This window comes from Falco naumanni, chromosome 9 (genome assembly GCF_017639655.2).
Source record: "Falco naumanni isolate bFalNau1 chromosome 9, bFalNau1.pat, whole genome shotgun sequence".
NCBI classification, from domain to species: Eukaryota; Metazoa; Chordata; class Aves; order Falconiformes; family Falconidae; genus Falco; species Falco naumanni.
In genome coordinates this window covers 23,755,649-23,778,476 of record NC_054062.1, presented here as the reverse complement: position 1 = coordinate 23,778,476, position 22,828 = coordinate 23,755,649, and the positions used below count along the sequence as shown (strand labels likewise).

Here is a 22,828-nt window from a genome sequence, read left to right as displayed (position 1 = left end):
ATCATTCATAAGCCGTAAGTGGGACTGAACGTAAAGTACGACTCTTCTTTTGTTAATAGAAGCCTCAAGAATTTCCCCTCCCTCCGTGCCACATTTTGAGCGGTTAAAGGCTAACTCTGGCTGCTGGCTGTCCCGGCCCCTCGGTGGCACACCAGGAGCCCGGCACGATGGAGGGGGCCCCCACCCCACATTTGGCAGCACCCTGGGGTTTTGCTCACGGGGAGCCCTGGGTTTATTTTGGCCAGGCTCTGGGTGATCTCCAGCAGTGCCTGAGCATCCCTCTGGAGACCCTGGGAGGGACCTGCCCGGTGGGCTCAAGGCCACCCCAGCAGCAGGGAGGGATGGGCAGAGAGGCGTTTGCTGCCCAGCAGTGCAGTAGGCAGCACGAGGTGGTGGGCAGCGAGGGAAGCCTGGCAGCCCCCTGGGGACAGGAGGGCCACCAGCAGCTGCACAGGTGGGAAGAGCTCAGGCACTTCTCCCAGGCTTGCCTGGCAGAGCCCAGCACTGGTCCTGCCACCCACGGGTCCCCATCGGACCCCAGGGGTGGGCTGTGGGGGAACACTGGGCGCCAAGTGCTGAGCTCAGGAGGGTGGATCAAGGACCAGGGATTTCGGAAGGGTTAAAACTGGCTGCTTTGAGTCCCTGGTGCCCTGGTGCCGGGGGGAAGAAGCAGAGCACAGGAAGAGCTGGGAACCCATTCCCTGCGTCCCCCTGCACAGGAGCCAATCCAAGCCCCAGGCTTCAGACCCACCAGGATGGGATTGGGAACACCTCTGAAGTGAAGGCAGCTTCATCCTTCTGTCAACAGGACCCTCGTTTTTCGATTGCCATCACACTCCGCCTACCCCCAGACAGATGTGTTTTCCTTCCTGATGTCTTAACAAGACCTCAAGCCGTAATTGTTCCCATTACACAACCAGGAGTGACAGTTTACTAGCAATGCTTCCTTGACCCAATTTACACCAATACCCTCATGTTCTTCCCTTTGCTGTGGGCAAACAGACCTTCAGGCTTTTGGAGAGGAAGGAGAGCCCCGGGAGTGGTGGGTGCGCAGGTTGCAGCTCTGGAGTGAGCCCCTGCCTCAGTTTCCCCTGGCTGCACCGAGCCGGGGTTCAGCAGTGCTGCTGAGCTTGGGGGCTGTGGGTTTGGGGGTCACAGAGGGCACGGCAGCAGCGGATGCTTTGCCTTTCAAAGGAAAGCTCGGTAGCTGCCTGGCAGGGGGCTTTTTAGCATGCATGTGGCACTGGGTCATTTGGCTGCAGCCAGCTTTAATTGCTGGGAGCATGCGGAAGAGGAAGCAGGCAGCTGAGAAATTGCTCCACAGTGAAGATTGCGAAGGTTACACCTTGGCCCCGGGCAGGGACCACAGGGGCCTTCTGGTGGGAGGGCAGCTGAACTGAACCGGGAGTGGGAATGGAGGTGGTGGGATCACACCCTGCTCCCATCCTCAGCCTCCTACCAACAGATCTAGGGCTGGCAGCTTTGTGTGCCCAAGTGTGTCGCCGGGCTGGCAGTGCCGGCTGCGCTGCCTTTCCCCCAGGGAGATGCCCAGCTACGGTGGGTGCGGGATGCTGTGCCAGAGCTGGATGCACAGGGGAAAGGGCTGGCGCAGAGGGAGAAGTGGGGTCATCAGTGGCCACAGGCTCAGGGCAAGGGGCTGCTGCTTTCTGCCCTGGCCTTGCGGGCAGTGAGGGGTGCGTGTGCGGGACCCTGCACCCTGGGGGACAGAGGAGCAGCGAAGCAAGAGGACAGAGGAACAGCAAAGCAATAGCCTTGGGGCAGGAGGGTTTGCATGGCCACCCAAGAAGCTGTAAATCCTGGCCTTGAGGCTACAACACAGACCAGCTGGGAAATGCCTCAAAAAGTGACTTTTCTACCTGCAGCACAGCCTGGGCTTAGGGCAGCACCAGCCGGGGTGGGGCCCTGGGAGCAGCTGGAGGGTTTGCTCCTGGCACCACCTTCCCCTGCCCCAACCGATGGTGGGAGGCCCACCACACCGGGGTCTGCTGGTGTTGGCTACCATCCCTTCCCAGTCCCGCTAAGACAAATGAGTTTCACCCTAGCCAGTTCATTTTTCAGGGTGCAGCAGCGAGGCTGCCCCAGAATGTTGCCAAAAGAATATGAGATGCCAGGTGAACCCCAGGGCTGGTGGCTCCCCCAGATGCTCACACCATCCGTTCCCTGTTAAAGCCCGGCTCCAGCAACACCTCTCCCACTGGCAGCAGAGGGTAAAATAAGACCAAGCTTCCCCCTCGGCTGCCCAGCAAACATTTACAGCTTTTCTGCCGAGTCCCATCCCATCTCAGGGGAAGCAGCTGCCCCAGCGGGGGGAAGAGTGGAGGAGCCCGTCTGGCCACCAGTCTCCCTCGTGCTCAGAAAAAAAAGAAAAAAATTAAATTGTCCTGGGGTTTTTGTTTGGTTGGAGGTTTTTTGGTGTGTGTATATATATATATATATATATATATATATGGAGGTTTTGTGGCTTTGACGCAGTTTCCTGAAAATCCTGCCTCATCCTGCCAGGGGCTGAGTGAATACACATCCCAGCCCTCAGCAGTGGGGGAAAGAAGGAGGAGAAGCCGGGGAGGGAGAGAAGAAAGCGTTTGCCAAACTGGCTTGACCAGAATGTGACACAAGAGCAGGAAATGAGTCACGCCGGCAGGGCAGCTGCTCCCAGGCATTTGCATAGAAAGAAACCCCACTAGGCAGGGAACCGCACCAGCCCCGTCCCGGCTCCCCGGGCTCCAGCCCTGCAGCTGCCGGACCCACTGCCACACTCGCTGGCACCCACCTGCACCCCGAGGCCAGCCAAGGCAGCGAGCCCTGTAGCATCACCCCCGCTCCGTGGCTAGCTGTGCAACTCTGGATTTGGCCACTCAAACTCAAGATTGGGTCATTCCACCCTGGGTTTGCCCTGGGCCAAAGCGGAGCTCCCCTCCATCACCCCCCCCCCACGCAGTCCTCCTTGGCCAGTTCTCAATATCTGCTTTGCCCCATGCTTTAGGTTTGCGGAGGAAGGGAGAAGGCCCAGATTTTTTGCCTGAGGAGGCGCCCCAGTTGTGCATCCATTGCACAAGGGCAAAGCTGTCCCAAGGGGCCAACAAGGGCATCACCACCTGTGCATCCAGCACACCATCGCAGCCCTGTTCCCAGCTGCCAGTGTGGGACGTGGGTGTCACAGAATCGGAATGGTTGGGGTTGGAAGGGACCTCCAGAGATCACCTACTCCAGCCCCCTCCTAAAGCAAGTTCACCTACAGCACGTCGCAGAGAGTCACGTCCAGGTGGGTTTTGAACATCTCCAGAGGAGACTCCACAGCCTGTCCCAGTGCTCTGTCACCCTCAAGGTACAGAAGTTCTTCCTCATATTCAGCTGGAACTTCCTGTGCTGCAGTTTGTGCCCGTTGCCCCTTGTCCTGTCACTGAGTACCACTGAGAAGAGCCTGGCCCCATCCTCTTGACACTTGTCTTTAAAGGTATTTGTAGGCATGGATAAGATTCCCTCAGTCTTCTCCAGGCTACACAGGCCCAGCTCGCTCAGCCTGTCCTCATAATGGAGATGCTCACCCAGTCCTCCAGCCATCTTTGTAGCTTTCTGCTGGACCCTCTCCAGTAGTTCCCTGTCTCTCTTGAACTGGGGAGCCCAGAACTGGACAGTGACTGGATCCAGTGTTGCTGGATTCCACTGCTTGGGTGCTTGGGGCAGGGAACTTGCTTTGTGTGCTGTGGAGACCAGGCTGCACACCTGGCTCCCAGTCCCTTGTTGGTAATCGTAGAGGATGGGAGGTTTCCCCATGCACGCACATGTGCACCTTCCCCCAGCAGGTACTGGGCTGCGAGGATGCCAGAGCAGGCAAGTGACAGTGTGGGATGGACAAGTGTGACACTGCAGCGGGGACGTGTGTGGGACGGCTGGACACAAGCAGTGCATGTTGGCGGTGTGCCCTGGGCTGGGTCAGGAGGCAACTGGCCGTGGGGACCTCTGTGTTGTGCCTCCTCCGTGGGGTGGTTTCCCTTCTCCCCCACCCCAGTCAAGACCAGGGGATGTCCACAAGCAGACAGATTTAGTGCTGCAAACCAGGCTACTGCCACCCTGTAGTATCCTTAAACCCAGTCCTAAAACATCAGCAAAGGCCTTCAATGCGTTAGTCACATGAAGTGGGGTGAGGGAGCTTTGGCCATCACGCTAAGCCACCTCACTGGGCTTACACGGAAGGGGGACAGAAGGGCAGTGGTGGCTTCTCTCTGGCTGGTTAACTGAGTTATGAACGACCCAAGCAGCACATCGCTTTGTATTACTTCTGGAGGGCTCAAGGCTTCTGGGAAAGGTGCGGGGCTGGGTGCCACAGCACCCAGGAGTGTCTCAGGGACCAGGGACGGGGTAGTGGCAGGCAGTGAAGCTGTCACTTTAACAGCCAACCGCTCTGTAAATCTGTGCGAACACTCTCCCTCTCCCATCAGCTCAGTGGGATCCACAGCCCTAAACAGCAAACAGAGGTTCTGTGTGTCTGCGGGCTGGTTAAACATCACTCGAGTCTGCCTGGGAGAGCAGAGGCAGGTCCTTGGTGCCAGCTGCCAGGCACGGCCCCGCTTGTCCCCTGCCTGCAGCGATGAAGGCACCTCGGTTCTGTGGACCAGCCGACACTTCCCTGCTCCCCGGGGACGAGGTCCCTCTGTGCTACGCAATACCACTTCAATGCCAGACCCTGGTGACAAGTGTGCACGCATCTGGGCTCTGCAGGGCGTGGGGCAATGCTCTGGTGGCCCTTCACGCATGGGAACGTGCAGCCCAGTTGGTGCTAATGGGGGCCTCAGCAGAGATGCTGATACTTTGCCAGGGAGTCTGGTGAGGGTGGTGATCTCTCCAGGGCAGGGCTAGGGGCTTTTGAAGTGAGACTACTGGCAAGGGGTAACAACGGTCCGGCAGTGACTGGGAAAACCAGGGCTTCAGGGCTGTTGAGGTTTGTGTGCCAGGACTCCGCTAAAAACTGCCTCTGTGGCTCCTTGGTGCAAGCTGGGACACCCCCATGGGGCTGGATCCTGATGAAGGGGAACCCAACGCGCAGGCAGGCTTACTGCAGCTTGCTCCTGCCGGTGTCCGTCAGACACCCAGCACTGGCAGGAGGGCATCTGGGAGCTGTGTGGGCAACAGGGTCCTGTCTACAGCCCCCCCAGGTAGCTCCTGCTGGATGCAGAAGGGCTGTGATGCCCAGCCTGGCTTTGGCAGGGGCTTCCCTTGCCCAGGGGGTTCCTCCAGGCTGGGCAGGGAGATGGCATCATCCAGACCAGGGTGTGATGACAGCAGGGCCAGTGCCTGTCCTGAGGCAGCAGGTTTCTCAGCAGAGAGCAGGACGCATCTTTCAGCTTGGCTCAGTCCCATCCCTCCACCTTCCACTTTTAAATCCTGCTAAACACCAGCCAGCTTCCCCAGGTCACCCACAGCGGAGGGCATGGGGGGCCCCCAGCAGCCCCTGCAGGAGGGCTGTGCCCTGCCCAGGGTGGGGACGGTGGCTGTCACGGGGGGGGGGGCTGCTCTATACTGCCTGTGTTTATAAAGAACTGAGAGTCACAAATAGTTTTGCACTGACTTTTTGAGGAGCGGTTTGCCTCCGCACGGGCTCAGCCGGCCGACAGCAGCTCTGACGCATCCCGCACTGCCCTGCCCAGCCTCCGCCGGTCCAGGCTGCCGGACAGCCTGTAAAACCCTGGAGGAGATGTACAGCTTGTGGGCTTCGAGGCTGGGCAGAGAAACTACATGGCAAACCACTCCCTTTGCAGGAATTGGCGCTCAAGCCCCAGAAGCTGTGGACTGGGTGTGCGGGGATGGAGGGGGGTGGTCAGGGCGTGATACAGGGTGAGCCCCAGTCCCACGGTGGCCTGGCTGTGGGCTTTCTTTCCCATGCAGGCAGCGATCGCCCAGCCAAACCCAGAACTAGGTTTTATTATGGCAAAGAGGCTGTGGGGGCCTCACCCAGAAAGCAGAGGCAAGCAAGGTGTCCTGAGCCACCCTGGGCACCGCACACCGGCTGCAGCCCCATCACATTGTTATTATTTGCCCTGGGGCCGCATTTCAGGCCCGGGTTGTGCAGAACACAATGCAGGCAGTAGGTAGAAGTGTTCTCCAATGTCCCACCAAAGCATGAAGTGAGAGGGGAACTGTGGAGGCAGGGAAATGGGGTGGGGGATCCCAAATCCAAACCAACCTGAAGATAGCTGGTACCCATCACTGTCTCCTTACCAGCGTGTCTCTTGGCAGGACCCACTGTGCACACAGGGTTTCTGCAAAGGGAAGTCTGGAAGGACCTGGATCACCCTCACTCTGCATGTGCTGTAGGATGCTCATCCCTCTAAGCAGGCAGCCAGCTGCTTCCGGTGGCCCTGGCACTGGGACTACTGGGTGCTGTAATGGATGCTACTAGGTGGCATCTCTGGATGGCTCGGTCTGCGGCTTTGAGGCTGCAGTTGGGGAATTCCTGCTAAATCCCTGCCGGCTGCAAGCGGCCATCAGCGAGCCTCACCCAGAGGCAAGGCTGGGGCCAGCTTCTGAAGCCATGTCTGAGCCTTTGCCCCCCGACTGCGCGCCCTGAGCTTTTTTTGGTCTAAATGCTCAGCTTTGAAGCCATTTGCGACCCCCTCGCCGGTGGGAAATGGATTTACACCAGCAACGTGCTTTATTCCCAGTGGCCCGGCACATTTGGCAGGGATTGGATATACAGCATCCCGTGGAACAGCTGAGGACACATTTGGTGGCAGAGCTGCTGACAGGGACACCCCTGTGCCCTGTGCCCGGTGAGAGGCACCGGGGCTGGCCATGTCTGACAGACCACGTGGGACAAACGGCTGCCCTGCACCGGGGGGGACACAGCCCAGGCGGTCCCCTGCAAGGTAACAGCCCAGCTGGGGGGCGAGAGGGCAAAGGAGGCTCCAGAGGGCACTTCTGGTCCCCAGGGTCAGCTGTGGCCCAGATGTGAGCTGGCTCCAGGGCAGATGGGCCCCTTCTATGGAATGGCACCCTGAGCAGCCCTGCGGTGGGGATGTGCTGGCGGTCAGGCACAGCGGCACGGCAGGGACATCCCGGCTGGGGACAAGCCTGGGCTCCGCGGCGGCTGGGCTGCGGCAGCAGGGGCGGCCATGGCGCGGGCCGAGGGCTGAGCAGCGCCGCGCACCGCGTGGGCCCCACCGCCAGCCGTGCCCCCTTTAAGGCGACGCCGTCGCGGGCGGGGAGGGGCGCGGGGGGCGGGGCCGGGGGCGGGGCCGGTCCCGCCGCAGCGCAGCGCAGCGCCAGGCAGCTCCGAGGCGGCAGCGGCAGCGCCCGGCGGGATCCACCGGCTCCGGCGCCTCCGCTCCCCCCCAGCCCCACCGGCTCCCGAGCGGGGCGGCCCCTCGGCGCGCCGGGGCGGGGCGCGCCCGCCCCCTCCCCCTCGGTCGATATATCCCCCGCGGCCGCCGCCCCCATGGCCGCCCCGCCCGCCCCCCGCCGCCGCCCCGGCCCCCCGCGCCGGGGCTGAGCCCGGCCGACTCCGAGGCGCCGCCCCCTCCTCCCCCAGGAGATCCGCTGCGGGGATCCACGCCCCCCCTCCCCCGTTTCTCGTCACCCACCCCCCCGGGCCGCGGCCGCCTCCCCGAGGGCGGCGGGAGGAAGGCCGGGGCGTGGGGCTCCGGCGGGCGGGCGGCGCCCAGGGCGACCCCAAGATGGCTGGAGGCGGCGGCGGCGGGGGCAGGCTCGGGGGGCTGTGCTGAGCGGCCCCGCCGGGACGGGACGGCTCGGCTCGGCCCCGCAGCCGCAGCCCCTCCGCAGAGCCCCGCCGCGCGGCCGGGGGAGGCGGCGGGAGCGGTTTTGTTCCGGTGACTTTTTTTTTTAATACCTTTTTAAATTTTATTTTATTTTTTAATTTATTTTATTTTTAACGCGTCTCCGGTCTCCAGCAGGGCAGCTCAAAATGGCTGAGAGCTGACTCGGCTCTCCCGGAACCGCACGCTTCGGTCGGCTCCTCCCGGCTGCCGCCGCCGCCTCGCCCATTCCCGGCGGGCCCGGAGCGGGGAGCGCCCCGGAGGGTGCTCGGGCACCTCCGCCGCCCCCGGCTCCATCGCATTGTTGCCGTCGCGGGAGGCTGCGTCCCCCCGGCCGGCCATGAGACCGGGCTAGGTCGGAGCCCCCCGCCCCGGACGCGCCGTTTTTCCCCCAGCCCCCGGTGGGAAGTCAGAGCAGGTTGATTTGGGGTCCGCGGGGTTCAGAGCCCCCCCACGGCAAAGCCCATCCTCTTTCCCATCCCTCTCCGGGAGCGTTGGACGAGGCTGGGAGGGCTGAGCTGGGCTGGGGTTTGCTCTGAATGACCGAGCTCTCCCATTCAAGACCTCGCAATCTCGAAGCAGGCGAGAGGGGTTTTTTTCCTTTTTTTTTTTCCTTTTTTTTTTTTTTTTTCCCTACCCCCCCCCGCTCCCTGTCTTGGCTTCACCCCCCCTTCCTTTTTTTCTCTGCTGCTCCACCGCGTTAGAAGCAAATCTCGGGGGCCACGGAGAGAATTCGGTTTTTCGCCATCGTCATCGTCGCTATTATTATTATATATATTTTTTTTTTAATCTTCCTCCTTTTCCCATTTTGGATCTTAACCCTTTGATCTGTTTCCTTTAAAAGACTGATTCCCAACTCCCATCAGGGGGAGAGGGAGGAGAAATACAGGGAAGATAAAAAAAAAAAAAAAAAAAAAAAAAACAAACCCGAGCGAGTCGGTGCTCTCAGCTGTTAGCCGGGCTTGTGGGGGACAAAAGTCCCTTTAAAATATTGAATGTCAGTTGCAAACCTAAGAAAGGAAAAATCTGATCCGGAGCGCTAAATTTAGGAGCTTTATATGGAACTTGGACTCTGCTGCTGGATTTTGTATGGATTTTTTTCAACCTTTGGTAAGTTTCGATTCACCTTCTGGGGTAAAAAGAAAAAGGGCTCCTGGGGGTGGTGGGGGCTGCGCGCCCTGCGGTGTCGCGTCGGGTGGTTTAACCGTTCGCGTCGCTTTTTTAAAGACAACCCCGGGGCCACCGGGGTTTCTGGCTGGCGATTCCTCGAGTGCTGCGCCGTGCCCGATTCTGCCCCCCGGTTTGGAACCCGCTGCCGGTTTTGTTGCGTCGTGCGGGGCGGGGGAGCCCGGCCGCTCACCCCCCGCTTTGCCGTTGCAGGGCGGACAGACCCCGGCGCCCGCCCCTAGACCGCACTGAGCGACCGAGCCGAGCGGGGGGGGGGGGGAAGCGTCGCCAGCGGCTGCCGGCAGAGATGGCCGAGAATTGGAAGAACTGCTTCGAAGAGGAGCTCATCTGCCCCATTTGCCTGCACGTCTTCGTGGAGCCGGTCCAGCTGCCCTGCAAGCACAACTTCTGCCGGGGCTGCATCGGGGAGGCGTGGGCCAAGGAGTCGGGCTTGGTGCGGTGCCCAGAGTGCAACCAGGCCTACAACCAGAAGCCCAACCTGGAGAAGAACCTGAAGCTCACCAACATCGTGGAGAAGTTCAACTCCCTTAACTTGGAGAAGCCCCCCTCCGTCTTGCACTGCGTCTTTTGCCGCCGGGGCCCGCCGCTGCCGGCCCAGAAGATCTGTTTGAGGTGCGAGGCCCCGTGTTGCCAGTCCCATGTGCAGACCCACCTGCAGCAGCCCTCCACCGCCCGCGGCCATCTCCTGGTGGAGGCGGACGACGTGCGGGCCTGGAGCTGCCCCCAGCACAACGCCTACCGCCTGTACCACTGCGAGGCCGAGCAGGTGGCCGTCTGCCAGTTCTGCTGCTACTACAGCGGGGCCCACCAGGGACACTCGGTCTGCGACGTGGAGATTCGCCGCAATGAGATCAGGGTAAGTCAGACCGTCGTGGGGATGGGGGTTTGTGCGGCTCGGGGTGGGAGCGGTGGGGGGGGGCACCTCTTCACCCAGCCGCCCCTTCCCCTGCCATGTTTGTTCCCCAAAGGCCTGTGTGTGCCTGGGCCAAGGCACAAGCCCCCCCGGTGCTCTGCTCCTCCGCCCGGTCCCCCGCGGCAGACATGTTGGGCGGCCTCCCCAGCCGAGCGGTGACGGAGCCCGGGGGGGCTCCCTGGGGAAGGGGGGGGCCTTTGGAGCCGTTCGGCTGTAGGGCCTGTGGCTGCTCGGCTCAGAGCTGGACGGGGAAGGGTCGAGGTGCTGGGCCAGCAGGGTTTGGAGGGGTTGTCTCCCCGGTTGCTGCTGGTCGGGGTGAGGCGGAGGAGCTGCCCGCATCTCGGGGCGAGTCACCCCGAAACTGGGCTCCCCGGGGGGGACGGGGCAGCACGGGCGCGCACCCCAGCTATTGTAAGGCCCGTGAATGTCAAACTGCTGGCTCTTCCCACCACCTCCCGCCAGGGCCGTCCCCTTCCCCCCCCCGCCCCGGCGATGGAAGAGCTTCGTCTCGGGGACCCGCGGCTTCTTGCTGGCAGGGATTTGGGCTTGGGGTCTGGCCAAAGAATGGGGTTCCTAGCAGGGGGCACGGGACTGCCCCCCTTCCAGCGCTACGCCCCATGCTGCTTCAGGGGTTCGAGGGAAAGGGAGTGTGTATTTTGCTAGTGGCCAGGCCATCTGGCAGCAGCTTTCACCCCTGGCTCCCCACCCTGAAGTTTGTGGTGGGCATTTAACAGCCCTGTGGGCAGCCCTGCTGTGACCCCCCCCCCGGCCCCAGGGCTGCCCCTCCGCTCCCCTCCGACCCTTCTAAAGAGCCCCGGCGCTTGTCCGCCGAATAAATATTTAACAATGAATTGAATGGTGATTACTGTAAAATAGGGATGATTTCCTGTGTATTTTAATGTTGCCAAAATGAGTCACCATTTAGCAATAAAAAAAAAGTCATAAATAAAAATTGCAGTATAATTACTTTCCAATTGGATGGCCAGGCCGGGGGGGGGGGGGGGGGCAGTCCTATGTAGAGGGGAGCCAGCCTGAGCTCACAGGAAGGTTATTTTCCTCTCCAGGTTTTTTTGGGGAAAACCAGAGAGCTCTGTGGAGGTGCCAGCAGCTCCGCCACATGCACTGAAAGGGGAAAGACCCAGCCAGGCTTTTGGAGAAGCGCTTTTCTGCTTCTATTTATAGGGAATCATTTTGGTCTCCCTCTGCCAGGGTGGGGAGCCACCCCATGAGGGCTGTGTGGGGCTGGGGACGGGGCTCGTTTGTGTGTTTCCTGGGACCCTTAGCCAGGGACCAAAACTATTTTTCCAGGTCCTTTTCCAGGACACTTTGATCTCATGTGTTCCCGCTCTTGCTGCATGGTTTTTTTGTTGTTGTTGCTGCCGTTGTTATGGCTGGATGTTCGCTGTTCCTTGCGGATGCACGCTGCTAATGACCTGGCAAAAAGCTGCCACCAGCTAGGCTGGATTTTGGCCCTGGCTTGAAATTTTAGGATATGCGGCCAGACACCGAAGGTGTCGGACAGCTGCATTGTAGAGCTGCAGAATTATTTCGTGACCTTGGCCAAATCCCTCGGTACCTCCATCGCCACGTTATCTTAATTTCCTTTCTCTTCGGTGATAAGCTTGTCTCTTCCCCCCCCACCCCCCGCGCTGGGTGCGTGGCTCGGGTGGGTGCTCAGAGATTGGGGCAATGGAGGACAGCCCCAAGGTAGGGGACAACGGACCCGAAGGATTCCCCCCACGCCCTGTAGTTGAAGCGTTTCCTCCATGAAGCGACTGGAGTAGGGAAGAGCTGCTGGGAAAAATTCCCGGCAGGTTGCTGATGCTCTCTGCATGGCCTTGGCCAGGTCTCTGGCTGAAAGCCACTCCTTGCCAGCCGGCGAGGAAGGCGGCCATGTCGGCTCCCGAATTAGGGTGCGTGCACTCAGCTGGTGACGCTTCCCGCCTGCGGGAGCCAGGCCTGGGATTCCTGGCTGCTTGCTCACCCCGCGGCATGAGCCGCTCTTAGAGCATCCCGGGAAAGGAGGGCTGGGACCGGGGGGCGGATGAGTAACGCTGGGCTTGGGAGGTCCGGGGGAGGCCCCGTTGTGAGAGGTTTGTTCCATGTGTGGCTCGCCTTCGGGAAGCCGTTAATTGAGAAATGAGTCAAAGTTTGGAGGCTCGGAGCCCTGTCCTTAGCGCAGGGGACTTGGTGTGAGTGTGCGGTATCAACCCGGGGTGGCAGGGGTGGCCCCCATAGCCCGGAGGACCGATGGCAGTCTCCAAACACCCTCCCCATAAACTCACCTTTTTTTTTTAGCATTTATTACTCTGGCTCTGCTGCCGGCCCACGTCGACGGGCATCTTGGCCCCAGTTATGGTCCAGTTTGAAGGGGAAAAGGGGCTCAAAACTCCTTGGGGACAGCACCAGTGCTTCTCAGCTGTAAGCTGGCAATTAGGGCAGGAGAGCTAGTGCTGGGCAAAAGAGGCTGGAGGCAGGTGTCTGCAGGAGGAAAGAAGATGTCTGTGGAGGGCTGGCTCAAAGTGGAGGCACGCACTCCATGGGTTTGGGGGAAGGGGACCGCTCGGCATTAGGTGCTGCACAAACCCACAGAGCCCTGGCTCAGAATTGGTTGAACTTCATGGTGCAACCGTAATACAAACTGTAAATAAAATATGTGGTTAATCTTTCTTTCGTGGGCGTATAAAGCGCTTACCTCCCCTTCCCCCCTGTGAGATGTTTTCTCCTTTGTTTCCTGTTTTTGTAGTGCTTAAAGAGGAGAGGAAAAAAAAAAAAGTCAGCAACCCAGCCTCTTTTTTTTCTTCTTTTTTTTTCTTCTTGTCATTTTGTTTGTGTCAAGGTCTCAAAATGAAACACTTTTTCTTCCATCTTTGCTGCCCCAGCCACGTGCCTCCTGCCTGCATGGGGGAGCCTGCTGTCTCCCCTGCATGGGGGAACCTGCTTCCAAGGTTGAAAAAGAAAGTTGCTCCAGCATGAGGCTGATGTGTTGCACTTTTTTTTAGTCCAAAAAGGGGAAAAGTACATTATTGGGATTGGAACGCAGATGAGAAGGCAGCAGCCAAAGAAAGGGACTCACGTGTGGGGTATTACCATTTTTGTCCCATTTTTGTGTGATATGGAGGCCAGGCCCATCAGAGCTTGTTTGGGGATGGTCCCAGCTGCCTGTCCACAGCTGGAGGTGCCACCAGTGGAAAAGGGGCTCTGCTCCTGCTTCCGTTTTGTTTCAGGGGACAGGATAGATCTCCCTCTGACCTAGCTTGCAGTGCATCTTTGGGAAACTGGGAGCAAATCCCTCCACATTCTGAAGTTCTCTGATGGTTTTGAACATGAAGAGGGAGAAAGCACGTTGTGGCATGGAGACCTGTGGGAGAACGTTGGGGATCCTCCTGCCCAGCACTGTGGAGCAGTGCCCATTCGGCAAATCCATGGGGATAGAGGGACTGGGCTGCTGAGTCCATATGCTCCTCGGTGGCTTTGGGCTTGCTTTCTTGGCAGCACCCCAGGTAAGGGCCAGCTCAGGTCCTTTCTAAAGTATGGGAAAGAGGTGAGGTGAGCTCTTGGTAGGGTCACAGGGACAGATGAATCCCAAGTCTATACCAGAACCTCTGGTCCCTTGCCGTTGTTGGCCACCAGCCCCAGTGCAGAGATGGCCTGTGTGCTTTTCCTGCCTGCCCCAGCTGATTGCTTCTAAGGTCTCTAGAGGGAAAATGCCACCAGTTTTTCTTTGCTAGGTGGCCCTGACACCAGAGACACCTTCTTGTTTGAAACTAGTCCCATGTCGCATCCCCATGCTGTCATCTGTGCCGGGGACGTTTTGCTGGGACCTAGGGAGCCTCACTGGTGGGGAGGCTGGGGTCAGCTCCACTGTCAGGCTTCTGGCGTAAGCTGCTGTAGGTTGTTTTACTCTGAAACTGGTTTGGTAACTTGTGATAGACTGGATTTTTACAGGCTTACTTATTTTCCAGATGACTTGTTTATGAGGAGTGCAGCACGCAGCTCACTGGAGGCATTGTGAGTGCAAATGCCCAAGTGCTCGAGCGTTAATTTAGCTCTTGTGACTGTAGATGGTGTGGGTTGGTGCTTGGCAGGCATTTCCTATCATGCTTTTTGAACATACCTGGTCCCCAGACAGCTCTTGCTCTAGGTCCTACGAAGCTGGAGATGTGCCAGTTCTCCCTGCGCCCTCCATCTGAGCCTCCACCAGCACCCCAGAGCTGAACTGCCAACCCAAACCAGGGGTTAGGTCAGCCTAACCCAGGTCTCTCCCTCCCCGGCTTCGCCAGTGCCCTGGTTACTGCCTGGAGGTCTCACGAGTCCAGTGCTAGGCTCCTAAATGTGACTGATCATTGTGCCCTGGGATGCTGTCAGTTGGTCAAGCTGCCGTGATGTGTAATGACTTCTTGGGCCTTGGGCAGTCACAGAAGTCCCAGCACGCACCTAGCCTTGCTTTCTAGCTCCATGCCATTCACCACCATCGATCTGTCAGGTTTGCTGCATGGTGTTGTCAGGGGCAGCAGACGTTTTCGGTTCAACTGATAGCAGCCTGTGCTCTGCCCTAGAGAAGTCTCGGTGGGGCTGAGCCACCCTGCTGCAAACCCATCTGTGTTTGCTGGCCAAATGGCAGTGGGTATCTTGGCGGTCCCAGATCTTTGACTGAACTGAGAGAGTCTCCTGCCTCCCTGGGGTTTGGATTAAGGGCTTCTCCCCGCTGCCTTCCTGCTAAGCTTGAGCATTTTCCTCACCCTTAGCCCATCAAGTTGCCAGTGGCTGCTTGCTTTAGACCTGCAGCTGCAAGTCTTCTGTGTAGAGTGAATCTGAGAAGTGACAGCAGAGATGGAGGATGCTGGGAGGCAGCCTGGTGGGTTTAGGTGGGAGGGAGGAGGCTTTCATGGAGGGGACAGCTTTGGTAAAGAAAAGGAGTAGGATGGGGGGCTGCAGCGGAAAATGTTCTTTTTCCATGGGGCACAGTGCTATGTGGATGGGTGCTGGTGAAGAGGGAGGTGGAAGGAGAGGGAAAGAGAGGGTCATCTGAGGACCTTGAGCTGCTTTGCAAGGAACAGTGACAAATTGTAGCTCAGACTTACTCCTGCACTATATAGGGGTTGGCTGCACTTTGCAGGTGGGGATGTCTAGGCGCAGCCTTGCCTACCCATGTCAGAGAGCTTTCTGCCTTGAAGACCTTGCTTGGCAGTGGCTTTGAACGAGCCCTTGAGATTGGGGGTGTCCTGGTCTGGTCTGTGAACCAGGAGGTACAAGCCCAGCTTTGACTGTGGTGAGGGCATAGTAAACTTAGCCCAGGCCCTTGTGCAGTCTAAATCCAACCTGTGATATTTATGTAAGCGTTATGTGACTGCTGGCATGGAGGTGTGCAGCACGCTGCTCTCCTCGAGCCCACGAGCGTGGTGGAGAGCGAGAAATAGGAAAGACATGGGCTGCAGTGTGACACCCTGGACTTTCCTCTACCCCTCAGTCTTATGCCTCGCATGTGGGAACCTGGCTGAGCCCTTCGAGGAATGTGCGAGTCCCGGAACCATCATTCCCTTTTCCTCCCCTCCCTTCGCTCCATCAAAAAAGCGCTGTCCTCGGGCTCTCCTGTGTGCTTGGCTAAGCCTGGTCCTGCTGGAGGTGGGGTCCACAGCCTCTTTGCTGCACTGGTCTTTGCCTCTGGTCCCCATCTGAGCCGGGGGGGGGGGGGGGGGGGGGGGGGGGGGTGAAGGAAGCAGAAGGAGGAACTGGTGAAGGGGGTGGGAGGAGAAGGCAGATTTCCATATCTCACAAAGGGCACAAGTGATCAGATTCATGCAACTGCCCAAGAATAAAGAGGCTCTTACAGTGCTAGCTGCCCTGACCTCTCTCCTCTCTGCTCCAGAGGACAGCGTGTGACCACACAGGGGTTTCTTAGCTGTGCTTTGGAGGGAGGCAGTGGGTTTTCTATCCCCAGATCTGTCTGCAGCTTGCCTTGCAGCATATTGGCCTATTTTTTGCTTGTTACCTATCTGTTTACTGGAAATCTTGGTACACTGTGGTAATTTCTTCTTTTCTTCTCTTTAATTTTTGTGTAATTGTTTTGGGTTTTTTTTTCCAATCTGACGCTGAACTGGGGCTGAGAGCAGCAGTGCTTCCAGAGCAGGGACAAAAGTAACCAGGAAACACAGGGCAAGAGAGGAGGGATCGACACCGAAACAATGAAATAGCCAAGCAAGGAAAGACTGAATGCTCAATAGCACAAGCCTTTGCAGAAATGCCTGGCTAGTGCAGCATTTTATAATCAGCTTCTGTGCTGGGCTGGCCTGCAACAGTAGTGTGATGGGGGAGGAATGACTTTGAATTTAGCTGGATGCCAGAATTAATTCTGTCAGAATTCAAATGTACATGTATGTATAGGATTTATAAATAAACACTTGGAGCCAGATTCTGGTTTGCCACGCAGGCTCCGGGGGCAGATCTGGTCTGGCCTGGCTTTTTTTTTTTAAATAAAACAAAAAAAAATGCTATGGAGCTGGGCTAGTTCTGGGACTGTCAACTCTGTGCTTTTATCAGCAGCTGTAGGTGCAGGAGATGCTGGTTGTTTGGAGTAAGGGGATGGCTCGGAGGAGTTGGAGCTGCTGAGCTTGTTGCAGTGCAGTGGCAGCCAGTTTTCTGCAACAAACCTCCATTTGCTGGTAGAGAAGATGGGGCAGATGCTGGAAGACCAGTGGGGAGGTGTGGAATGTGCAGGACCAGGAAGTGTATGCCCTCTCTTTCCTCCGTGGAAGAAGCACTGATCGAGGTAGTACCCCTCCTTTACCAGGGAGCTACAGCCAGCATGCTTTGGAACGGGAGGAAAAGATGCCTGGTCCCAAGTATGGAGGGAGGGACAGTTATTTACAGGCGTGAGACTCTGGATGCACGCAAGAGTTTTTACATATGTCCCCCAGATGAACTTGAGGAAGAGGCTCCATGTCACAAATCCTTTCTGATAAGGACAGTTTTGGCCGTTTCACCAGGGGATATGGTTTGCCCCTTTTGTGTCTTATGATCACTTGTGATGGTAACATGAGCAAAGTTCCCGGCTCAGATCGCACCCTGCCCCACTTGCTTTGGTGCCATCTACTAACATGCACTCAAATCATCCATTTAGCTGGAACAATATACAGAACAGTTTGGAAAAAAAAAATAAAATTGAACAGGAATCAGTTTAATTTTCTGTTTATTCTCTTCCCTCTGCCTGGCCTTTCTCAATTCCTTGGTTGTGTGGATGTTCGGGGGGGGGGGGGGGGGCCCTCTTGGAGTGGCTGGAAGAGCTGAGCAGTGGATGGCGCCAGATGAGGCAGTTGGCAGGGAAGTGAGTTCCGGATGGCTGTGTCTCTCTGAAATATGAGTAAACGTTGTCAGACTAGCCGACTGTGCGATCTGGGGTCAGGGAGGGTGTTCTGCCTTTCCTCCCTCCAACCCATCCCCCTGTGTGGGTTTCCCATTTGCTCGGTATCACCCAGTCCTCTCCCTTGCTTGGGTGACCTGGAAGCTTCATCCTGGAGCTGGAGCTTTGAGAAAGGAAAGAAAATCCTTGTGTCCTAATGGAGGCAGTTTTCCTCGCTGCACAACAGCTTTATCTAAACCTAATTCAGCCAGTTATTGTGTGCCTTTAAAAACCCATCCCCTGGAACTAGTCTCCCACCCCCTTCCTTCCCAGTCGATTCTGGTCGTGGAGCCGAGCTCCGGGGCTTGGTGCCTGCCACACGCAGGCACGAATCGATCGTGCTGGGGGCAGGTGATATTTTCGTGGCATGGTTTTTTTTGCTGGTTGCAGTTGTTGTTGGGAAGTCGGGGGGGGGGTGGTGGGGGGGGGTTGTGTGTGCTGTACGGGATTGTGTCTCTAGAAAATGGCAGCGCGGTAACAGCTAGAAATGGCTTCTCTGATCGTACCCTGCACGCTGCGCTGCCCCTCCGCTCCCTGTGCGGCTCTGGGTGTGCCTCCACCGCATCCTCTTTAAAAAAGAGGATAATGAAACTGAAAGGAGGAAGCAGTGCGTGTGGACTGCCGGGCTTCATAAGGCCCTGCTGGAGACCTGAGGAGCTGGATTTCTGAGGCAGGAGATGAAGTGCCAGGTGGGGAGAGGGCATCTGGTGTGGACTTGGGCATGGAAACCGAGTCTCGAACGCAGCTTGTGCGAACTGGCAGGCCCAGGGTTGAGCAGAGCAGATCCCCTGGCTCCCTGGAAGGATGGACCTGGCTGGGGTCTGAGCTGTTGAGCTCCGATTGCCGAGTCAAACCTGGAAGATAAATGATACTTCAGGGGCTTGGATCGATAATGTCAAAGGCTGGCCAGTAATTGGGTGAGATTAAAAACCAATGACAGGCCTCCTCGTAGGAGCAGAAGTCAGCACGCTGAAGGAAAGCAGCAGGGTTTGCTCCTTTACAGTTAATTCCCTCGTGCCCACATCCAAAATCCACCTTCCTGGGCTGCCTCCTACAACATCAGTGATTCCCTCCCCGCCGCTCAGTCAACATCGACCAGATCCCACGGGTCCCCTATGGCCAACCCATCTTCACCAGTGCCTGTGCAACTGGTCCAGAGTGCTCCTGCCCTTGGGAGGGCAGCTGAGGTGGAGACAAAAGCAACGCAGCCCAGTGCTGGCTGCCAGCTGTCCCTGCTGCTGGGGGATGAGCTGGGGCCGTGGGAGGCAGAGGAGGGGAGGAGAGGCTGAAGCAAGAGGTCGCATCGGTGCTGCGGGTACGTGATGTGCTGTGGGTACTGTGACGTGCTGCGTGTTGTAAAGACGCTCGGCTTCAAGGAGTGCGTTGGGGAGAGGAGTATGGGAAATGAGGGCTGCAGGTGACTTTGTCCTGAAGGTGTTGGTTTTACCTGTATTGCCCAGTTAGTGGGTGCCACAAGTGTTTAGCCACCCATGGCCAGGAGACAGTGAGGTGGGGTGTGCCGTTGTGCTCATTTTGGGTGTGTGGTGTTCAAGCTTATCACAGAAGTGGCGGTGGGCGCTGGGCAGGGGGCTGCGCCCCCCAGGCTCAGCTGGAACATGCTTCCCCTGGTCAGCAGCAGCTACAGTCCAGCTGAGGTGGAGAAGATGGAATTGATTTATTTGCAGGAGCAAACTGAAATAAACTCTAGTCCCTTTTTTCTGTGCATCCTTAAAGGGGTGCATGCTCCTTCGCAGCTCCGCAGGGCAGGAGCACGCTGGGGCTCCTGTGAAGGGTGCTGGGAAGTAGGATGTTGCCTCTTTCCTGAGCGCAAGGGCGATTAAAGGAGAAGGGGCCGTGCCATCTCCTGCCGCTGCCCCTCATACACACGCAGGGAGCTGGAGATGCCGCTTGCCTTTGCCCCGGGCTCCTCTTCCCCTTCCTCCCCGCTCCCCCACCCATTCCCCACCAGGAAGTCTGGCCTTTGTGTGAAGTGATGCCTCCTGACATTAGCCGGGCGCTGCAATTTCCTCCACAGCGGGGAGGGTGAGCAGGCAAGGAGAGGGGTGCCACGCTCCCCAGGGGGTGACATACAGTCCTGCCCTCGCTGGGGCACAGAACAGCAGCCCCTGGGGGTGGGGGGCTGCGTATCTGGTCGGGATGCTGTGGGGAGGTGGTTGCCCCCCAGCCCTGTCAGCGTGGTGGTTCACTGGAGCTTTGCCTGCTTGTGCTGCTCTGTCTGAAAGCACTGTGCTGGTGGCTCCTTGCCTGTGACTCTGCTTCGGTGACATCTTTATTTGACCCCTCCAGGGGTGCAGTGTTGGGCTCTATGCGGCTGGAGCTTGGGCAGTGCCAGCTGCAGGGTCTTGCTCTGGAGTCAGCGGCCCAGTGCCGCGGCACAGAAGCGGAGGGGCTCACAGCAAGGCAGGAGCAGGGCTGACATCTCCTGCGGCGCGGGGCTGCACCTGAGCTCTGGGAGCATCTTGCTGCCCATGCAGAGACCTTGCTTCAGCAAGGGCAAGGCGCAGCTTGGCTGCGAGGGAGTTTGCAGGGTGCGGACTCTTGGCTGCTCCTTGGGAAGGGGCTAATGCAACACATGGGAATTGGCCTAGCGCCTGCCAGCAAGAAGCCGTGGCTGGCACCTTGCCAGGAGCTTGGGGGCCTCGCATCTCTTTAATTCGAGATGTGTTTACTGGCGGATTGTGTTTTGCAGCTGGCTGGCTGGAAACTACAAGTCCCAGCATGCTCCTTCATCTGTCACCTGGCTGCTGAGCTCTGGCGGGAGTGGGGTACCATGGGGATCGTAGTCTTGGTGCTCACCGCTGCAGGGGTTCTGTGGCCGTGGAGATGGGCTCTGGTTCAGCATTGCTGGGCAGAGCCAAGCTACAAGACACAGGGCTGGTCTCTAGCTCCTGCTTTCTTACCATCCCGCCACCCACTTGCTTGATGCGAGGCGAGGTTGGCCTTTTTATGTCACCAGGCTGGGGAAGGGATCTGGTCCTATTCTTACTTGTTTGCAACGTAAATATTTTGGTCTCGAGTACGTTGCTGGGAGCTGGGTGTCACGTTGAGGAGCATGATTCATTCATGCTGTTGCTGCTCGGAGCACAATGAGGCAGCCTTGGGACCGGTCCCAAAGATTTCCTGTGATCGCGGCTGGTGGGGAATTTGGGATGTCACGTTTGAGTAAGTCAGAGCCCTCTTCGTGCGATTCCTGCAAGCCAGAAGTACTGTGCCGTGCCCAGCGTGTTCAGGGTTTGCCACCCCCAAAATGCGGTGGGTGCAGGTGGCTTGCATTTCCAGGGGAAGAATGGAGAGCGGGGCTGAGCTCCAGCTCCAGCCTTCCCCAGCTGCTGGCATGCGGAAAAGGTTGCAGGGTGTAGGGCTTTGTGCCTGGTCCCAGCCAGCCTAACAAATCAAGGTACAAAGCGATGCGAGTCTAAAACCTGCTGCGTACCGAGTCTCAGGAGGCCCCAGCAGAGTTTCCCCAGTGCGGCCAGCACCACATGAGTGTCCCTGTGTGGTTTAGAGAGACGAGGGACAGCCCAAGGCGGGATGCTGGGTAGATGGACTGGAGCTGTGGAAGATGCCCCTCCATCCCTGACTTCCACTGGCGATGTTCTGCTGCCAGAAGGGACCTTTGCTCTCCCAGTCTGGTCACAGGTACAGGAGGGGCTGCGCCCTCCGCTCTGGGACAGGCTCCCTCAGTCCCCCTGTGTGTCGCTTCGTCCTCCCCACGCCTCTGAGAGCCAGGTGCAGGCTCTGCAGCGCCCAGATTTGTTCTGGCATCCTTCATTAGATGGTGTTTGTTCATGCTGCATTTTTCTTTTTGCTGGCTTGTTTGGACACGCACTGGTACATTCACGGCACTCAGGCAGTAACGTGAGTCTCTTTCCCATTAGGAAAGGGGCCAGGATTTGGGGGGGCTGGGAGGGCAGCTTAAGCAGTAGTTTCTGAGATATTTCCTTCTGCCGCCACACCCTGCGTGAAAGAGCAATATCCGCGGCTTCAGCTGCTATCGCAAGGCTCTGAACGTCTCTCTTTTAATATAGATTGGTATCATTTTGCATTTTAAAGTAAAAACACGCTGCAAGCTGCAGACAGCTGTCGGTTGGCAGCTTTGTTTGAACATCTGGTATTGCTGGGCTGCTGTTCAGCGCAATCTAACTATGGGATTCATAAAGATTATAATCCGGGCTTTCAGATTCTCAACAGCCGCTTCGCAAAAAAAAAAAAAAAAAAAAAACCAACAAAAAAAAAACAGGAGAGAGAAAACCCAGCAGGGAGGCGGCTGAGGGGTCCTCGCGTTCAGCAGGTTGTGGTCGGTCCCCTCCTGGGTGCTGAGGGGTGGATAGGCTCACTGTATGTTGCCTTGGTTGCCCACAGGTGCTGACAGGCTGCTTCCAGCCTGCGAAACGCTGGGCACTGGGGAGCTGCAGAAGTGCAAAGTCCTCTTTTTTTCTTTCCTTTCCCCCCTTCTCTTTATTTTTGCAGCTTGTGTGCCGAATCTGGTTGAGTCTCATACTCCTCTGGGTGGTGTCTGGCGCTGGCAAGCTGAAGCAGCAGATTCTGCTGTGGCTTTTGGTAGATGTTTGTAACTGTTGTCTGCAGCAGCAGGACTTGGTTTCTTTAAAGTAAGTGATGGAGGAGCCAAGGCTCAGAGTAAACATAGCACGTCAAAACCTCGTTTCTAAGAGAAATTGAGTCCCCTTTTCTTGAAGCAACCACAAGGTTGAGATAGCCACCTCTGTAAGCCTCATCCATCCCTCTGTGAGTCAGGCACTTTCCTTGGCACCTTTGAGAATTAAGCGGCCTCTAAGCCCCTAACGGGTTTTATAAATCTTGTTAGTTGATCTGCATTTTTGCAAAGCTCTTTGAATCCAGCCTATTGGCGCATAAGTCACCTTGACTTTCTGCAAGGCTTTGACTCCCAACTCACTTTCAGGCTCCATTTGTCAGTTGGAGGTGCACAGAAAACGTCCCCCCCTTATCTTTATTAGGGAACAAAAAAAAAAAAAGCTGCCTGGAGAAATCTAGCTGTGTTCTAGTTGGTGCAAGCCTGTAATAGAGGTGCATATAAACCTGTTCTGCCCTTGTTTGTGTTGATTTAACTTACCAGTACAAATTAAAATAGCCTTGAGCGGTTGGAAGTTTAACTAGATCAGTTGGGAAGGAAAAAAAATAAAATCATGGCCTTTAAATCAAAGCAGGCTTTTCTTTCTACTGCTGCCTGAGCCTGGAGAGGAGCTTTGTGCCGCCTGTGCAGCTGGATCCCTCATCTCTGGGTCACCAGATGAGACGCTGATGGGCACGTGGCTGCAGGTCGTTACGTTTGCACTTACCAGTGGTCTCGTGGCTGGGACGCATGGGTGCATGTGGGTATCTCAGTGGCTGCTCTGCTCCTTGGTGGTATCTGGGTCCCCCCCAAAACCTGCTCATCCATCCAGATCCTTGGGCCAGGCTCCCTCCAGAGCAAAAATTAGAAAGTAGAGAGGTAGGAAGCTGAAGGGGCTGTTGTTCAGAGCTCCGGGCTGAGCCGTG

The 22,828-nt window shown here is 57.4% G+C and overlaps 1 protein-coding gene across 1 annotated transcript in view; it reads left to right on the top strand.

Annotated features, from left to right (window-relative positions):
* Positions 1-7,640: 7,640 nt before the first annotated feature.
* Positions 7,641-22,828, top strand: part of TRIM8 (tripartite motif containing 8) — a 28,794-nt gene continuing 13,606 nt past the window's right edge. The window contains exons 1-2 of the mRNA XM_040606903.1: positions 7,641-8,900; positions 9,171-9,834. Coding sequence (XP_040462837.1) covers positions 9,265-9,834 — 570 coding nt within the window. The 5' untranslated portion in view covers positions 7,641-8,900; positions 9,171-9,264. The remainder of the gene's footprint in view (positions 8,901-9,170; positions 9,835-22,828) is intronic.